The sequence below is a fragment of the Cherax quadricarinatus genome, chromosome 64 (assembly GCF_038502225.1).
Source record: "Cherax quadricarinatus isolate ZL_2023a chromosome 64, ASM3850222v1, whole genome shotgun sequence".
NCBI classification, from domain to species: Eukaryota; Metazoa; Arthropoda; class Malacostraca; order Decapoda; family Parastacidae; genus Cherax; species Cherax quadricarinatus.
Window position 1 is genome coordinate 3944495 of NC_091355.1, and position 16295 is coordinate 3960789.

At 44.9% G+C, this 16295-nt stretch overlaps 2 protein-coding genes across 2 annotated transcripts in view; one reads left to right on the forward strand and one right to left on the reverse strand.

Moving 5' to 3' along the window:
* The window catches only part of LOC128700069 (uncharacterized), a 195113-nt gene that overhangs the window by 34979 nt on the left and 143839 nt on the right, over positions 1-16295 (reverse strand). The window lies entirely within an intron of this gene.
* The window catches only part of LOC138854600 (AF4/FMR2 family member lilli-like), a 45996-nt gene continuing 36020 nt past the window's right edge, over positions 6320-16295 (forward strand). The window contains exon 1 of the mRNA XM_070098730.1: positions 6320-6467. Within this exon, the coding sequence (XP_069954831.1) occupies positions 6389-6467 (79 nt within the window). The 5' untranslated portion in view covers positions 6320-6388. The remainder of the gene's footprint in view (positions 6468-16295) is intronic.

Here is a 16295-nt window from a genome sequence, read left to right on the forward strand (position 1 = left end):
CGTGACTAGAACAGTTCACAACTAACCCACAATACTGTGACTAGAACAGTTCACAACTAACCCACAATACCGTGACTAGAGCAGTTCACAACTAACCCACAATACTGTGACTAGAACAATTCATAACGAACATAAGAAAGAAGGTGCACTGCAGCAGGCACTAATCAGTCTAAAGATCGACAATCCAAATTATTTTTTCATGAATGAGCCTCAAAACTCCATGTATGCCAGATTCCGACATTACCCTAACTCCGATAGACTTATAGAAAGCCATTGACAACATGCCCATCCACTCAGCCCCAGGCCCAGACTCTTGGAACTCTGTGTTCATTAAGAACTGCAAAAAAAACCTTTCGCGTGCCCTAAGTACACTATGGAGGAGCTTAGACATGGGTGGAATTCCAGTCACTAAAAACAGCGGATATTGTCCCACTCCATAAAGGTGGCAGCAAAGCATTAGGTAAGAATTATCGACCAATAGCTCTAATGTCGCACATCATAAAAATCTTTAAAAGAGTGCTAAGAAGTACGATTGCAAACCACTTTCGTGGGGAGTGATTTCTGTGTTAGGGATCAGTCCCTTCGGAATCTTCCAGGTGTAGATTATGATATCTCTCTCTCTCGCCTGTGCTCCAATGAGTACAAGTCAAGTGCTTCCAGGTGTTCCCAGTAGTTAAGATGTTTGATGGAACTTATGCGTGCAGTAAAGGTTCTCTGTACATTCTCTAGCTCTGCAATTTCACCTGCCTTGAATGGGGATGTTAATGTACAGCAGTATTCCAGCCCAGAGAGAACAAGTGATTTAAAAAGGATCATCATTGGCTTGGCATCTCTTATCTTGAATGTTATCATTATCCATCCTATCAGATGTGATAGTGACATTGTTGTGGTCCTTGAAGGTGAGATCTTCGGACACCTTCATTCTTCATTCTGTTCCTCATCCTCATATCAGACATAGAGTTGTAACTCACAGCACAGTGTCATCCTTTGCAGACGATACTAGGATCTGCATGAGACTGGCACCTATCGAGGACACGGTTAACCTCCAAGTTTCCAGTGGGCAACGGAAAACAGTATGATATACATTGAAGATAAATTCCATCTACTCCGTTATGGAAAACTGGAGGAGATAATAACAAGAACTGAGTATACTACGAACTCGGATCATACAATAAAGCGGCAAAATAATGTGAGACCTGGGAGTAGTAATGTCTGAGAATCTCACTTTCAAGGATCACAACAGTGCCACGATCACAACTACAAAGAAAATGATAGGATGGATAATGAGAACGTTCAGAACAAGAGATGCCAAACCAATGATGATCCTTTTTAAATCACTTGTTCTCTCTAGGCTGGAATACTGCTGTACATTAACATCTCCGTTCAAATCAGGTGAAATCGCAGATTTAGAGAGGGTGCAGAGAACCTTTACTGCACGTATAAGTTCTATCAAGCACCTTAACTACTGGGAACACTTGGAAGCACTGGACTTGTACTCGCTGGAACGCAGGCGAGAGAGATATATCATAATCTACACTTGGAAAATCCTAGAAGGAATAGTCCCGAATCTGCACACAGAAATCACTCCCTACGAAAGTAAAAGACTGAGCAGGCGGTGCAAACTACCCTCAATGAAAAGTAGGGGCACCATGGGTACACTAAGAGAAAACACCATAAGTGTCCGGGGCCCAAGACTATTCAGCAGCCTCCCACCATGCATAAGGGGAATTACCAATAGGCCCCTGGCCGGATCAGCCGGGCTGTGGTTCGTACGTTGGACTACGTGCGGCCAGCGGTAACGTACTGGTTGATCAGGCCCTGATCCATCGGGAGGCCTGGCCGTGGACCGGGCCGCGGGGGCGTTGATCCCCGGAATAACCTCCAGGTAGGTAGGTAGGGAGTCCTACTGGCTCATGCTAGGCAGGTCCAAGTCAACTAACCCACACTACACAGTACCATGGCTGGAACAGTTCACAACACACAATATCATGGCTGGAACAATTCACAACACACAATACCATGGCTGGAACAATGGTGCTAGATTACGTGCACATAGGGACTTACCTGTGGTGGTTTTCGGGGGTCAGCGCCCCCCTGGCGATCTGGTTCCCCACCAGCCCTCCTGGTTGCTGGTCTGATCAAACCAGGTTGTTGGTGTCTGCCATCCACAACATATACACGACGTGAACTGTGAGTTATATTATTGTTCTAGCCTGACCTGGTCTAAGACCGAGACGTGGGGGGCGCTGCCCCCAGAAGTCGTCTCCAGGTAGATTTCAGGTGGACTCTTCATAATCTTCGGGTAGACTTCAGATAGACTCTTGATAGACTTCAGGTAGACTCTTGATAGACTTCAGGTAGACTCTTGATAGACTTCAGGTAGACTCTTGATAGACTTCAGGTAGACTCTTGATAGACTTCAGATACTCTTGATAGACTTCAGATAGACTCTTGATAGACTTCAGGTAGACTCTTGATAGACTTCAGGTAGACTCTTGATAGACTTCAGGTAGACTCTAGATAGACTTCAGGTAGACTCTTGATAGACTTCAGGTAGACTCTTGATAGACTTCAGGTAGACTCTTGATAGACTTCAGGTAGACTCTTGATAGACTTCAGGTAGACTCTTGATAGACTTCAGGTAGACTCTTGATAGTCTCCAGGTAGACGATAACCTTCTTTGATAACCCCCTTAAGTTCTTGATCCAAGGAGTTTATCTCCTCACCTCTGCATAATGATAATAATTCCAAGTATAATGACTCACGATTACTTTATAATGACTATACGTTATAACAATTTTGTAATATAAACATTTAAATTAATAATAATAATAATGGGTTAGGTGGTGGAGGGTGACCTAGGTGGGTTATTCCCACCCAGACAAGGGGAGGGCAGGAACCTAGATGCCAGACGAGACGGGTGAGTGTGTGGGGGGGGGTGGGGGTAGGGAATAGTGAGTGGGTGGTATTGTAGGGTGGGGGGGTAGGGAGAGAGCCAGCAGGGTGCTTCCTTAGACACGGTACCGTGAATGTCCAGGCATGGGGAGATTACGATGGGGGGGAGGAAAGGGAGGAGGGGGGTAAAGTGGGCTGTCTTGCAGAGACTAAGAAAAAATGGAGATGAGATGGTGATGTAAAGAGAGAAGTGAAGAGAAATTTAGGGAAGAAAAGGGAGAAAGGGTAGGGGAGAGGAAGTGGAAGGGAGAGGGGAGGGAGAGAGATGGGAAGGAGAATGGAGGGATAAAGTTTCCATACCTTTGATATACCTTTGATGAATTTCGAGAGTCTATTCCCGGAGCCCGGCCATGGGCCCGGCGCCCTACATATGCATCACAACCTGGTTAATCTGGCACCTGGTGAAGATACTTGTCCAGTTTCCTCTTGAAGGCTTTCAACACTTGTTCCAGCAGTGTTTCTGATATCTTCTGGTAAGATATCAGAATGTTGATACAGTGCTCCCTTATTGTTCCCACCGCACCGCTGCTTTTCACTAGGTTTATTTTGGTCAAGACTTTAAGGCGTTCCCAGTAATTTACATGTGGACCGTAAGCGATCTCTGTATTTGTTCAAGCTCTCATATTTCTCTTATTTTGAACGGGGCTGCCAACAGTAAGCAATATTCCAAATGAGGGAGGCACTAGTGATTGGAAGAGTGTCACCATTGGCCGTATTTCCCTTGTTTTGAAAGTTCTCAGTACCCACCCTGTCATCCTCCTGGCTACCTGGAGTCTACCTGGAGGGTATTCCCAGGATCAACGCCCCCGCGGCCCGGCCCATGACCAGGTCTCCCTGTAGATCAGGGCCTGATCAACCAGGCTATTACTGCTGGCCGCACGTAGTCCAACGTACGAATCACAGCCCGGCTAATCCGGCACCGACTTTAGGTATCTATATCCAGCTCCCTCTTGAAGGCAGCCAGGGGCCTATTGGTAATTCCCCTTATGCATGGTGGGAGGCTGTTGAAACAGTCTTGGGCATTGTGTTTTCTCTTAGTGTATCAGTGGCGCCCCTACTTTTCATTAGGGGCATTTTGCATCACCTGCCCAGTCTTATACTTTCGTAGGGAGTTATTTCTGTATGCAGATTTGGGACTAGCCCTTCTGGGATTTTCCAAGTGTAGATTATGATATATCTCTCTCGCCTGCCGTGATCTTTTGTCTCGTAGATGAATGGTTCAGAGAACCGACAAGTTGATGGACTGACTACATCGACACAGGTAAACCTCTAGTTAAGGCTGAGGGACTGATTACCTCAAACTCCTCCTGTTCACCATTCTCCTTCGTATGGACTGATGAAGCCACTGTGTGGCGAAACGTTCCTCGGTAAAGACACCGAAGTGTTGCACATGTGTCTAATTTATCATCTTTTGTCTTATTATGGTCTTTAAAAGGAGGATCAGCTGACATAATTATTCCCAGGTCTTTCACACGTTTCTTTCGTTATATTTGTTGATCCTCTTGAAGTCTGTATGCAGTGTTCCTTTTGAGTTCTTTATTCCTTCCATACCTAAGCAAGTGGAACTTATCACCACTGAATATTATGTTCTTCAATGCCCACTGGAAAACATTGTTCTTCACTGCCCACTGGAAAACATTGTTCTTCACTGCCCACTGGAAAACATTGTTCTTCACTGCCCACTGGAAAACATTGTTCTTCACTGCCCACTGGAAAACATTGTTCTTCACTGCCCACTGGAAAACATTGTTCTTCACTGCCCACTGGAAAACATTCCCTGTATCTCCCTGTAATTTTTCAGTGTCTAATACCGGATTGACTTTAATGCTTATTTTAGTGACCATTTATACATAATTTTCAACTTTTACAATGATTCTATCTAATGAGTCATGTAGAATTCAACCTTAGATAAAGATAGTGAGGGAGGTGAAAGAGGACGGATGGAACGAGGAAGGGAAAAAAAGAGGATGAAAGAGGAAAGGGAGGGGCTTGGGGTGTAACTGGGAGAAGTCGGTGGTGGTGTGGGGAAGTATGCGGGAGTATGTGGGAGCCAGTGTGGGAGGGAGGGAGGGAAGTGATGGATGGGTTTGGGAGGGGAGGGAGAGGTGTTGGAAGGGAGGGAGGGGGACATCTAGGAGGGGTGTAATGGTGCTGGTAGGGGAGGGAGGAGAGGGTGAGTGACAGTGTAGGATGGAGTAGTTTTGCAGGCGTGTAAAGGAAGACAGGGGTAGTGGGTGTAGCAGGGAGGAATAAGGGCCATCACTTATACACAGATACCTTATACTTGTCACTGGTATACTTCCAGCAGGGACTGTAGTGTTGTCCTACACTGAACTGTAGTGTTGTCCTACACTGAACTGTAGTGTTGTCCTACACTGAACTGTAGTGTTGTCTTACACTGAACTGTAGTGTTGTGGTTGCGACCCACAACAGTTAACTAACACATGGGTGCCTATTTTAACTACTAGGTAGTAGGGACAGCAGGGGTGTAAGGAGGCATACCTGGAGGTTATTCCGGGGATCAACGCCCCCGCGGCCCGGTCCATGACCAGGCCTCCCGATGGATCAGGGCCTGATCAACTAGGCTGTTACTGCTGGCCGCACGCAGTCCAACGTACGAACCACAGCCCGGCTGATCCGGCACTGACTTTAGGTATCTGTCCAGCTCTCTCTTGAAGGCAGCCAGGGGTTTATTGGCATCCCCCATATGTTTTTCCTTCCTCTTCCTAGGGAATCGAACCTGAGACCTTGCGATTGTGAGTGGTTTATTCAGGGAAGGGGAATGGGGTGGGTTGGGAAGCATGGGTACAGTATGGTCAGAGAAGGAAGGGAAGGCAGGGAGAAATGGGTATATTGATAAGAGAGAGAAATTGGTATACTGGGAATGGGGCTTGAGAAGCAGTGTAGTGGATAAGGAAGGGTAGACGAGTCTGGTGAATAGAGAAGGGAAGAAGGGAGGAGAGAAGGTAGAAGAGGTGTGTGCAGTGGGGAGAGTGGTGGGATTGGATGGGGGTGGAGAGTGGTGATGGGGGTTCAAGAGGTATGTTAAGCCATGAGTGTGGGAGTAATGGGAGGGGGAGTGGCTAAGAGGGGGGAGTAGGGAATGTTGGAGGGGAGGAGGTGGTCATAAGAGTGAAGAGAGTGGAAGGGCGGAGGGGAGTGTGGGAGGAGCATGGGGATTGTGTGGAAAGGGAGGCTGAGTGTGGAGACAAGGCTTGGGGCATGAAGGAAGGAGGGAGGGAGGGAGGTAGAGAGGGAGTTAGGGAGAGGGAGTTAGGGAGAGGGAGAGAGAAAAGGAGAGAGAGAGAGAGAGAGAGAGAGAGAGAGAGAGAGAGAGAGAGAGGTAAGGTGTGTTGTAGAGTTGCCAGTGCTCGTGTGGTGTATTGTGTCATGGTTGTGTGTGAGTTGTAGACGGTGGTGTGTGCTCGTGTTCATGTCTGTGTTCTTCATATGTTCAGTGTTCCTCTGCGCCTGTTCAGTGTTCCCTGCCATATTTGTTCTCAGAGCCAGAGGTAGGTTCTCCCTCCTGCTCTTGTTTTTACTTTTATTATCCTCATGGTCTCCTCTATTGTTTATTTCTACTTACGTGTATTTTTTGTTTTGATATTTTACAATTGTTAGATTGACATCGATGGAACTATAACTCTCTTTTGTAACTCTTGCTTTTTCTAGAGCCTCTAGTAATGAAACAAATCTAGGAAGGTTTTGTAAGACAAATACGTGAATGAGGAAGGTTGGGTGTGAGTAAAACCTGCCTAGCAAGGGCAAGTTGTCATTGTTCCCTTAGGTAAGTCTTGGTTGGTGTAGCAGCCTAACATTGTAGATGTGGTTGATGGGTCTGGTGTGGTAGTAGGTAGGTGTGCTGAGGTAGATGTACCCCCGCTGTGTACTGGTACAACTCACTGCCTGCTGAGATAATAGTCTGGCTGAACGAAGACATTTGGGATATATGTCTGTTCTTTCAGGCAGCTGTCAGTGTATAATATGTAAAGCAATATTTTCACTGTTAGGAAATTAACTTCCTATCACGCACTTCAGTAATCATAAAGTCCCATTGTAGTCACACAGACACTCATAAACGAAAAATAAAATTGAAAAATAACTCACAGCGGAACGTTGACGCTTCGCGCCAAAACGTGACGTTTCGCGCCAAAACATGTTGCGCATGCGCATTAGTCAAGTGATGGTTGCCAGCGGTCTCCAGCGAGCAGTGGAGCCAACACTGGCGGGTGAACACTGAGCCTTGATTACCATGTAATACTGTACTGAGTACTATGTAATGCTGTGCCTGGGCGATGCTGTAGCCGGTTTGTATGTTCCAGGTCAAAATATCATTTTTCCTTCCTTTACCTCATTAGATTCGCAAACAAAAATTACAGTTAAGTATAATTGAGAGTTGGTAGACCTGTTAGGTAGGGAGTAGGGAGAGGATGCAGGAAGAGGGAGAGAGGTAGGATGATGTTGAAAGTGATGAGTAACATAGGGAGCATGATTAGCGTCGGTGAGAGATGAGTGAAATAGGGAGCAAGATTAACATCATTGAGAGATTAGTAAAATAGGGAGCAAGATTAACATCATTGAGATATGAGTGAAATAGGGAGCAAGATTAACATCATTGAGAGATTAGTAAAATAGGGAGCAAGATTAACATCATTGAGAGATTAGTAAAATAGGGAGCAAGATTAACATCATTGAGAGATTAGTAAAATAGGGAGCAAGATTAACATCATTGAGAGATTAGTAAAATAGGGAGCAAGATTAACATCATTGAGATATGAGTGAAATAGGGAGCAAGATTAACATCATTGAGATGAGTGAAATAGGGAGCAAGATTAACATCATTGAGAGATTAGTAAAATAGGGAGCAAGATTAACATCATTGAGAGATTAGTAAAATAGGGAGCAAGATTAACATCATTGAGAGATTAGTAAAATAGGAGCAAGATTGACATTGAGAGATTAGTAAAATAGGAGCAAGATTAACATAATTGAGAGATTAGTAAAATAGGAGCAAGATTAACATCATTGAGAGATTAAACACACCTGTCTAGAGATGCGGGGTAGGAGGAAGTGGTGGGGAAGAAGAGGTTTAAAGGAGGAATGGGGAGAGTGAGGGAAGACCTGGGGAGTAAGATGGGCAGCGACCAGGCTTGACCAGCGCGTCCTTGTCAGTGCCGGGGAGGGTCGCACATGTCAGCAGTGTCTAGCAACCTAGGATTAGACTGCTTCACCCGCTGCTTCTACCATTATGTATGGGAATAAGTCATTTTTTACTTTTCCTGGGGCTATCCTACTTAATTTACACATGTTCCTATGTACGATAATTGTACTTATATGTACGTGTGTCTTAATAAACTTACCTAAAAATACTGTTGGTTGGTATTAATTATGTGATGGTACATGTTGGTCAATAGATTACTCACACATTCGTGTTCGCATTTCACCGCAGATGTTGAGAGAGAACACAATAGTAACACCTGTTTGTGTGATGTATAGCAGGTAGTGGGAGGTGCACCACCTGTCTAGTAGAGTGTGCCATGTACCACGTTTACTGTTCCCCTTGAAGTTGAAGTTACAGTGTGGAGACTTGTATACTGCCAGAGGCGCGTCCCACTAGTAGAAGAATGTAACCATTAAGGGCAGGTCCCTCTCAGAGCCATCCATTCTCACCGTGTCTTCCTTTGCAGATGACATCCGAATCTGCATGACAGTGTCTTCCATTGCAGACACTGCAAAGCTCCAGGCGGACATCAACCAAATCTTTCAGTGGGCTGCAGAAAACAATATGAAGTTCAACGATGAGAAATTTCAATTACTCAGATATGGTAAACATGAGGAAAGTAAATCTTCATCAGAGTACAAAACAAATTCTGGCCACAAAATAGAGCGAAACACCAACGTCAAAGACCTGGGAGTGATCATGTCGGAGGATCTCACCTTCAAGGACCATAACATTGTATCAATCGCATCTGCTAGAAAAATGACAGGATGGATAATGAGAACCTTCAAAACTAGGGAGGCCAAGCCCATGATGACACTCTTCAGGTCACTTGTTCTATCTAGGCTGGAATATTGCTGCACACTAACAGCACCTTTCAAGGCAGGTGAAATTGCCGACCTAGAAAATGTACAGAGAACTTTCACGGCGCGCATAACGGAGATAAAACGCCTCAATTACTGGGAGCGCTTGAGGTTCCTAAACCTGTATTTCCTGGAACGCAGGAGGGAGAGATACATGATTATATACACCTGGAAAATCCTAGAGGGACTAGTACCGAACTTGCACACGAAAATCACTCACTACGAAAGCAAAAGACTTGGCAGACGATGCACCATCCCCCCAATGAAAAGCAGGGGTGTCACTAGTACGTTAAGAGACCATACAATAAGTGTCAGGGGCCCGAGACTGTTCAACTGCCTCCCAGCACACATAAGGGGGATTACCAACAGACCCCTGGCAGTCTTCAAGCTGGCACTGGACAAGCACCTAAAGTCAGTTCCTGATCAGCCGGGCTGTGGCTCGTACGTTGGTTTGCGTGCAGCCAGCAGCAACAGCCTGGTTGATCAGGCTCTGATCCACCAGGAGGCCTGGTCACAGACCGGGCCGCGGGAGCGTTGACCCCCGGAACTCTCTCCAGGTAAACTCCAGGTATAAAAAACTGTGGAAGGTGTATTCTGTATCTTGGTACAGTGTAGATGAATGGTTCAGAGAACCGATAAATTGATAAATTAGATACATGTGCAACACTTGGGTATCTTTAATGAGAAAACGTTTCGCCACACAGTGGCTTCCTCAGTCCATACAAAGGAGAATGGTGAAGAGCAGGAGGAGTTTGAGGTAATCAGTCTAATTTATCATCTTGGTACAGTAAAAACATTCGACAAGTTTTTCAAGTGAGAATGGATGTATTTGAGAGGAACCTCACCAAGTAAACTCCCTCTCCAGGTAAACCTTTGACAGTATACTATTTCCCGTGTCATGTCATGTACCACATGACAAACTGGATTGAGAACTAGAATCGCTTGTGCTGTGGTGCTGTGCTTGGAGTACTGCTGTTCAGAACGAATGAGATAACAGAGTTGAACAGGAACGTTTACTGCCCACATAGGCCCAATAAAACATTTAAATTACTTGGAACTCCTGAAAGAAGTGAAAATGTATTCCTCGGAAAGGTGAGATAACATACTCATATAAGATACTGCCGGTATACTAGAGGGACTGGTCCCAAATCTGCACATAGAAATCACTCTCTACGAAAGCAAAAGACTCTGCAGACAATGCAATATATCCCCCCCCCATGAAAAGCAGGGGTGCCCTGAGCCACACCACAATAAGTTTAAGGGGCCTACGACTATTTAATAGCCTTCCGTCATGTATAATGGGGGATTGGTTTAGAAAGACACGTAAGCAAGCACTATGACATATTTATTAGAAAACGTTTCGGTCCTGGGACCTTGATCACTTCTAACATACAGAGGTAGAAAGACATTATATATATATATATATATATATATATATATATATATATATATATATATATATATATATATATATATAGGCGGAGAGTGAGGTGTGACGCACGTGACCTGAGGAATGTCATAAGAACATAAGAATGGAGGAACACTGTGGAAGGCCTACTGGCCCATGCGAGGCAAGTCCTTATCAAAACAACCTCTACCTATGATGAGGACGGGTAGACGATGAAATCATGTGACTCCTGTGTTGTTGGGTTGGTGGTGCTAAGTATCATGTATGCCAATGTTTTTGAAATTTTGTAGTTTCCAGTGTTGCGTTCTGTAGTGTCGGTGACGGCGATTAGTGAGGCTTCTAGGCACCGTCGGCGTCTGAGGTTTGGTTCGGTGAGAACGAGTTGTGCCTCATTCCAGCTCATCAAATGCCCCGTGGAGTCTCTGTGGAGGACACAGGCGTACCTTACATCGTCTCTGTTAGAGGCATTTCGATGCTCATTCAGGCGGACTGCAAGATCTCTACCTGTCTCCTCTACATATTTCTTAGGACAGAACCCACAGGGGATAGTGTAGACGCCTGCTGTAGAAGTTAGAGGTGTGGGACTGCGTTTCGTAGTGAGGTCTTTGATAGATGATGTGTTTATGGTGGAAACGTTGATGTTACTCATAGCAAGTGCCCGGCGAGTATTCGTGGCAACATCACCACATGGGAGTACTATGAACTGCTTAGGGGGCTGTTCCATGGGCGGTTTGTTGAGGATAGCTTGTGCCTTGAGTCTGCAATCTCGGATGAAGAAAGATGGGAACTGAAAACGTGTAAAGGCTTGTGTTATGTAAGTGCATTCTTCTTCTAGAAAACAAGGGCTGGAGATGCGAAGAGCTCTCAAGAAGAAGCCAATGAGGACCCCTATCTTAGTTCGGGTGTCTTGGTGTGAATAAAAGTGTATAAGATCGTCCTTGTTGGTAGGTTTTCTATACACTTTGAAGAGAAGTTTGTCACTGTCGGGAGATCTGCACAGTAGAACGTCGAGGAAAGGAAGTTTGCCATCATTTTCGAGTTCAAGTGTAAACTTTATTGATGGTTCAACTGCATTGACCTTGTTGAGAAGGGCCTGGATATTGAGACGTCTCGGATAGAAAACCAATATATCATCAACGTATCTTAGCCAGGTAACGGTGTTGGGAATGAGGGTGCTGAATTTCTCTGTCTCCAGGTTTTCCATGAAGAGGTTGGCAAGCACAGCACTGAGCGGGCTGCCCATTGCCATCCCAAAGCATTGTTTGTAACAGTTGTCCTGATACTTGAAGAAGTTGAAATTAACACAAAGTTCCACTAGATTGATGAAATCTAGAAGAGGTAAAGGGAGGTCGTGGTTTTCAGTGAGCCTCTATCTCAGAATGTTGATTGCAGTGACAGTGTTCCTCCATTCTTATGTTCTTATGACATTCCTCAGGTCACGTGCGTCACACCTCACTCTCCGCCTATATATATATAATGTCTTTCTACCTCTGTATGTTAGAAGTGATCAAGGTCCCAGGACCGAAACGTTTTCTAATAAATATGTCATAGTGTTTGCTTACGTGTCTTTCTAAACCAACTTGTCGGTATTTATTACCAAGGTTTATACCATAATGGGGGATTACCAAGAGACCCTGAGCTGTCTTCAAGAGGGAACGGGATTGGTTCTTTTAGTCAGTGTTTACAATGAATTGCTTGTAACCAGCAGTAACAGACTAGTTGATCAGACCATGATCCGCTAGGCCTGGTCATGAGCCGGGCCGTGGGGGGCACTGACCCTCAGAATATGTTCAGGTAGACTCTAGGTAGGTAGAAGGTTGGAGCACCATGGGCACAAGAGAACACTATGTTAGCATCTGTGCCCCAAGACTGTTCAACCTGCTACCAGCAAAATATCAGAAATATTGTTGGAACACGTGTAGAAGTCTTCAAGAAGAAACTGGATCACCACCACAGACAAGTACCAGGTCAATCAGGCTGTGATGGATATGTGGGCTAGCAGGCAATTGACAAAAGTGGGAGGGGCTGGGTGTGATTGGTGTCGTGGGTACGGAAGTAAATTCTTGGGTAGCGGTGGTTTTGATAAGGACCTGTCTTGTATGGGCCAGTAGGCCTTCCGCAATGCTCCTCCTTGCTTATGTTATGTTCTAAAGCGTCTCTACCTAGGTTGGGTTACGAGGGTAGAAAAATTCTTGAAACCAATTTTTTTGGGGGTCCTTTCCCCCATCCCCCAGGATGCGACACACCATCGACTAACTTCCAGTTATGTATAAAAGGGATGTAAATAAAGTGCTAAAAATACCTAACCAAGACAGGACTCGCAGCAATGGGTTCAAGTTGAAAAAGAAAATAGATTATGAAGGATGTAGGAAAGTACTTGTTTGGTATTAGAATTGTGAATGAGTGGAACAAACTCCCAAGTAACGTCATTGAAGCTATAACGTTGTGCACTTTTAAAAATAGTTTATATTAATGTTTGGTAGAATTACCGACAATATGTTAGGTAAAAGGGCAGAATGTTAAGTAAAAGGACACAAGTGCAACTAGTGTGACATTTTATTGTAGCAACGTTTCGCTCTCCAGGAGCTTTGTCAAGCTGAAATTAAGACACATGTGCAACATCTGGGTTTGTAAATTAGACACATGTGCAACTCTTGGGTATCTTTATTGAGGAAACGTTTCGCCACACAGTGGCTTCATCAGTCCATACATAGGAGAAACTTGAAGAACAGGAGGAAAATGAGGTAATCAGTCCCTCAACCTTGAGTCGATGTGTTCAGTCCATCAATCTTGAGTAGAATACGGCATATGAGCGGAGAAGCAGCTTATAAACCGTATGGCAGGAGAGGTGCAGCAGTCATAGGTCGTGTCACATTTATTCAATGTGGAAGTAGGTCGTGCCCAAGAATTAGGCAAGCGAAGAATTGTGATGAATGGTTTGAAAAACCGACAAGTTGAAGATTGAGACACTTATGCAGCATATGGGAATCTTTATTCAGGAAACGTTTCGCCACACAGTGGCTTCATCAGTCCAATACACAGAGGAAGGCGTAAGGAGAGGAGGAGAATGAGGTAATCAGTCCCTCAACCTGGAGTCGATGTGTTCAGTCCATGGACTGAACACATCGACTCCAGGTTGAGGGACTGATTACCTCATACTCCTCCTCTCCTTACGCCTTCCTCTTTGTATTGGACTGATGAAGCCACTGTGTGGCGAAACGTTTCCTCAATAAAGATACCCAAGAGTTGCACATGTGTCTAATTTATCAACATGTCGGTTCTCTGAACCATTCATCTACAAACATCTGGGTTTCTTTATTGTAGACGTTTCGCCATCCAGTGGCTTTATCAATACAAATTCTAGGACATAGCTTGAAGACAGTAGGACTATATACAGAAGATGAGGTAATCAGTCCCTCAACCTAGGAGTAGGTGCGAAGAGCACCATAGTCGTGGAGATTCTGAAGCAGAAGCAAGGAGCCTGGCGCTTATATAGTAACGTCAGGTGTAGCAGACGAGGACATAGTCACTGGTAGGCTGGATTCCCCAGTGGAAGTAGGTCCTTCCCAAAGAGATGGGTTAGTTGTAGTAGTAGTTGTCGTAGTCGTGAAGGTTATGTTCATGTTGACAAAGCCGGCTTGACAAAGCTCCTGGAGAGCGAAACGTTCCCACAATAAAATGTCACATTAGTAGTGTACAATGCGGCTGGGGGGTCCCTTCCGGTTTAGGCCTTCTACAGGGAGGTCCCTTCCGGTCTAGAGTCTCGCGGTCCCCTTTTCACACCTATGTGTTACTTCCGGTTTGACCCCACCCATGACCCCCCCATGACCCCCCCACGCCCCCCCCACGACCCCCCCCCCCCACGACCCCCGCCCGCGCCCCCCCCGCGCCCCCGACCGTCGCGCCGACCCACAACCCTCGCCGCGCCCTCGCGCCCGCCCGCGCCTTCTGCTGCGCCTTCTGCAGCGTCGTCCGGATCGCCCCCGCGCCCCGAATTTTTTTCCGATTTTTTTCGATTTTTTTTTGAATTTCTTGTGCTCTCCTCGGATCAAGTTTTTCTCGATATCAAAGTCTCCAATTCCTCGGATCAAATTTTTCTCGATATCAAAGTCTCCACTTCCTCGAATCAAGTTTTTTAGATTACCCCTCTCACTTTCACCCACCCCCCACCTCAAATTTTTCTCGATAATACAAGTTTTGGATTCTCCCCTATGGGGTTTTGAATTTTCTTATGATCTCCTTAGATTAAGGTTTTCTCGATAATACCATGACTCCATCTCCTTGGATCAAGTTTTTCTCGATAATACAAAGACTCCAATTCCTCGGATCAAGTTTTGGATTCCCCCCTCTGGGGGTAAGCATTCAAAATGGTCTTCCCACTTTCACCCCCCACCCCAAATTTTCTCGAAATCAAAGTCTCCATCACCTCGGATCGAATTTTTTTTGGATTCCCCCCTCTGGGGGTAAGCATTCAAAATGGACTCCCACTTGCATCCCAAATTTTTCTCGAAATCAAAGTCTCCATCACCTTGGATCAAGTTTTCTCGATAATACTAAGACTCCAATTCCTCGGATCAAGGTTTTTCTCCTCCAATTCCTCGGATCGAGTTTTTGGATTCCCCCCTCTGGGTATAAGCATTGAACTCCTCCTATGAGACATACTTACTACAGGTCTAAACAAGTATTCCTCTCATCAAGTCAAATGAACTAAGAAGGGTGTTTACTCGGCGGTCAGTGACGTCACACATACAAGCTGAATCTTGTCGACCCTTTTAGTTCATTAAAGTTAATAAGGGGACACTTACCTTCTGTCAGTGACGTCACGTGATGACCACTTACCCCTACACATTTCATATGCAACATAGGGAAAACATTTTCACTCTTAACCCAGGATAACCCAAATAATTTCACATTTTTTTTTCGTTAATACCCACAATTTCTTTACAAAATACAACACAAGTCTAGACAATTTTCTCGTTTTAACTATTTCATCTCAGGTCACTCCCCACGAAGTAACCTTCTCCCCACCCTCCCAAACCCTCACACTCCCACCAACACCTCACAATTTTCACTCATAACCCCAATTTTTCTCGTTTTAACTATTTCATCAGAAAGTCACCACATCGCTTACATCCACTTTTCGTTAAATTCACTAGTCACAATTTTACATATTACGAAGTTAAATACGCACTTTTACTTTGAACACCTTCAAAACACTCTCATAAATCATTTGAATACTCACGTAAACACCTTTGTACATTTCCAAACAACACTGAAATACTCCAAAAACATCATTCGAACACCCCCAAATCACCTCTGAATACTCCCAGAACACCTTCATAAGTACTCTTGCACATCATTTGAACACCTTCAAAAACACCTTTGAACATTTTCCAAACAACACTGAAACACTTCCAAAACACTATTTGAGTACTCCCAAATTACACCACTGAATACTACTAAAACACCACTGAATACACTCAAAACACCACCCAAATCACCATAAACTAAGATCAACACCCACAACACCCACAATTTTTTCTCGTTTTATCTAATTTCATCAGAAAGTCACAACAACCCACAATTTTTTCTCGTTTTAACTAATTTCATTAGAAAAGTCACAACAACCCACAACTTATAACCACTTTTCAGCATCTCTAGTTCGACAAACATCACCCACATCCCACACCACCCACAACCCACATCACCCACATCCCACATCACCCACAACCCACATCACCCACAACCCACATCACCCACAACCCACATCACCCACACCCCACAACACCCACAACCCACATCACCCACAACACCCACAACCCACATCACCCACACCCCACAACACCCACAA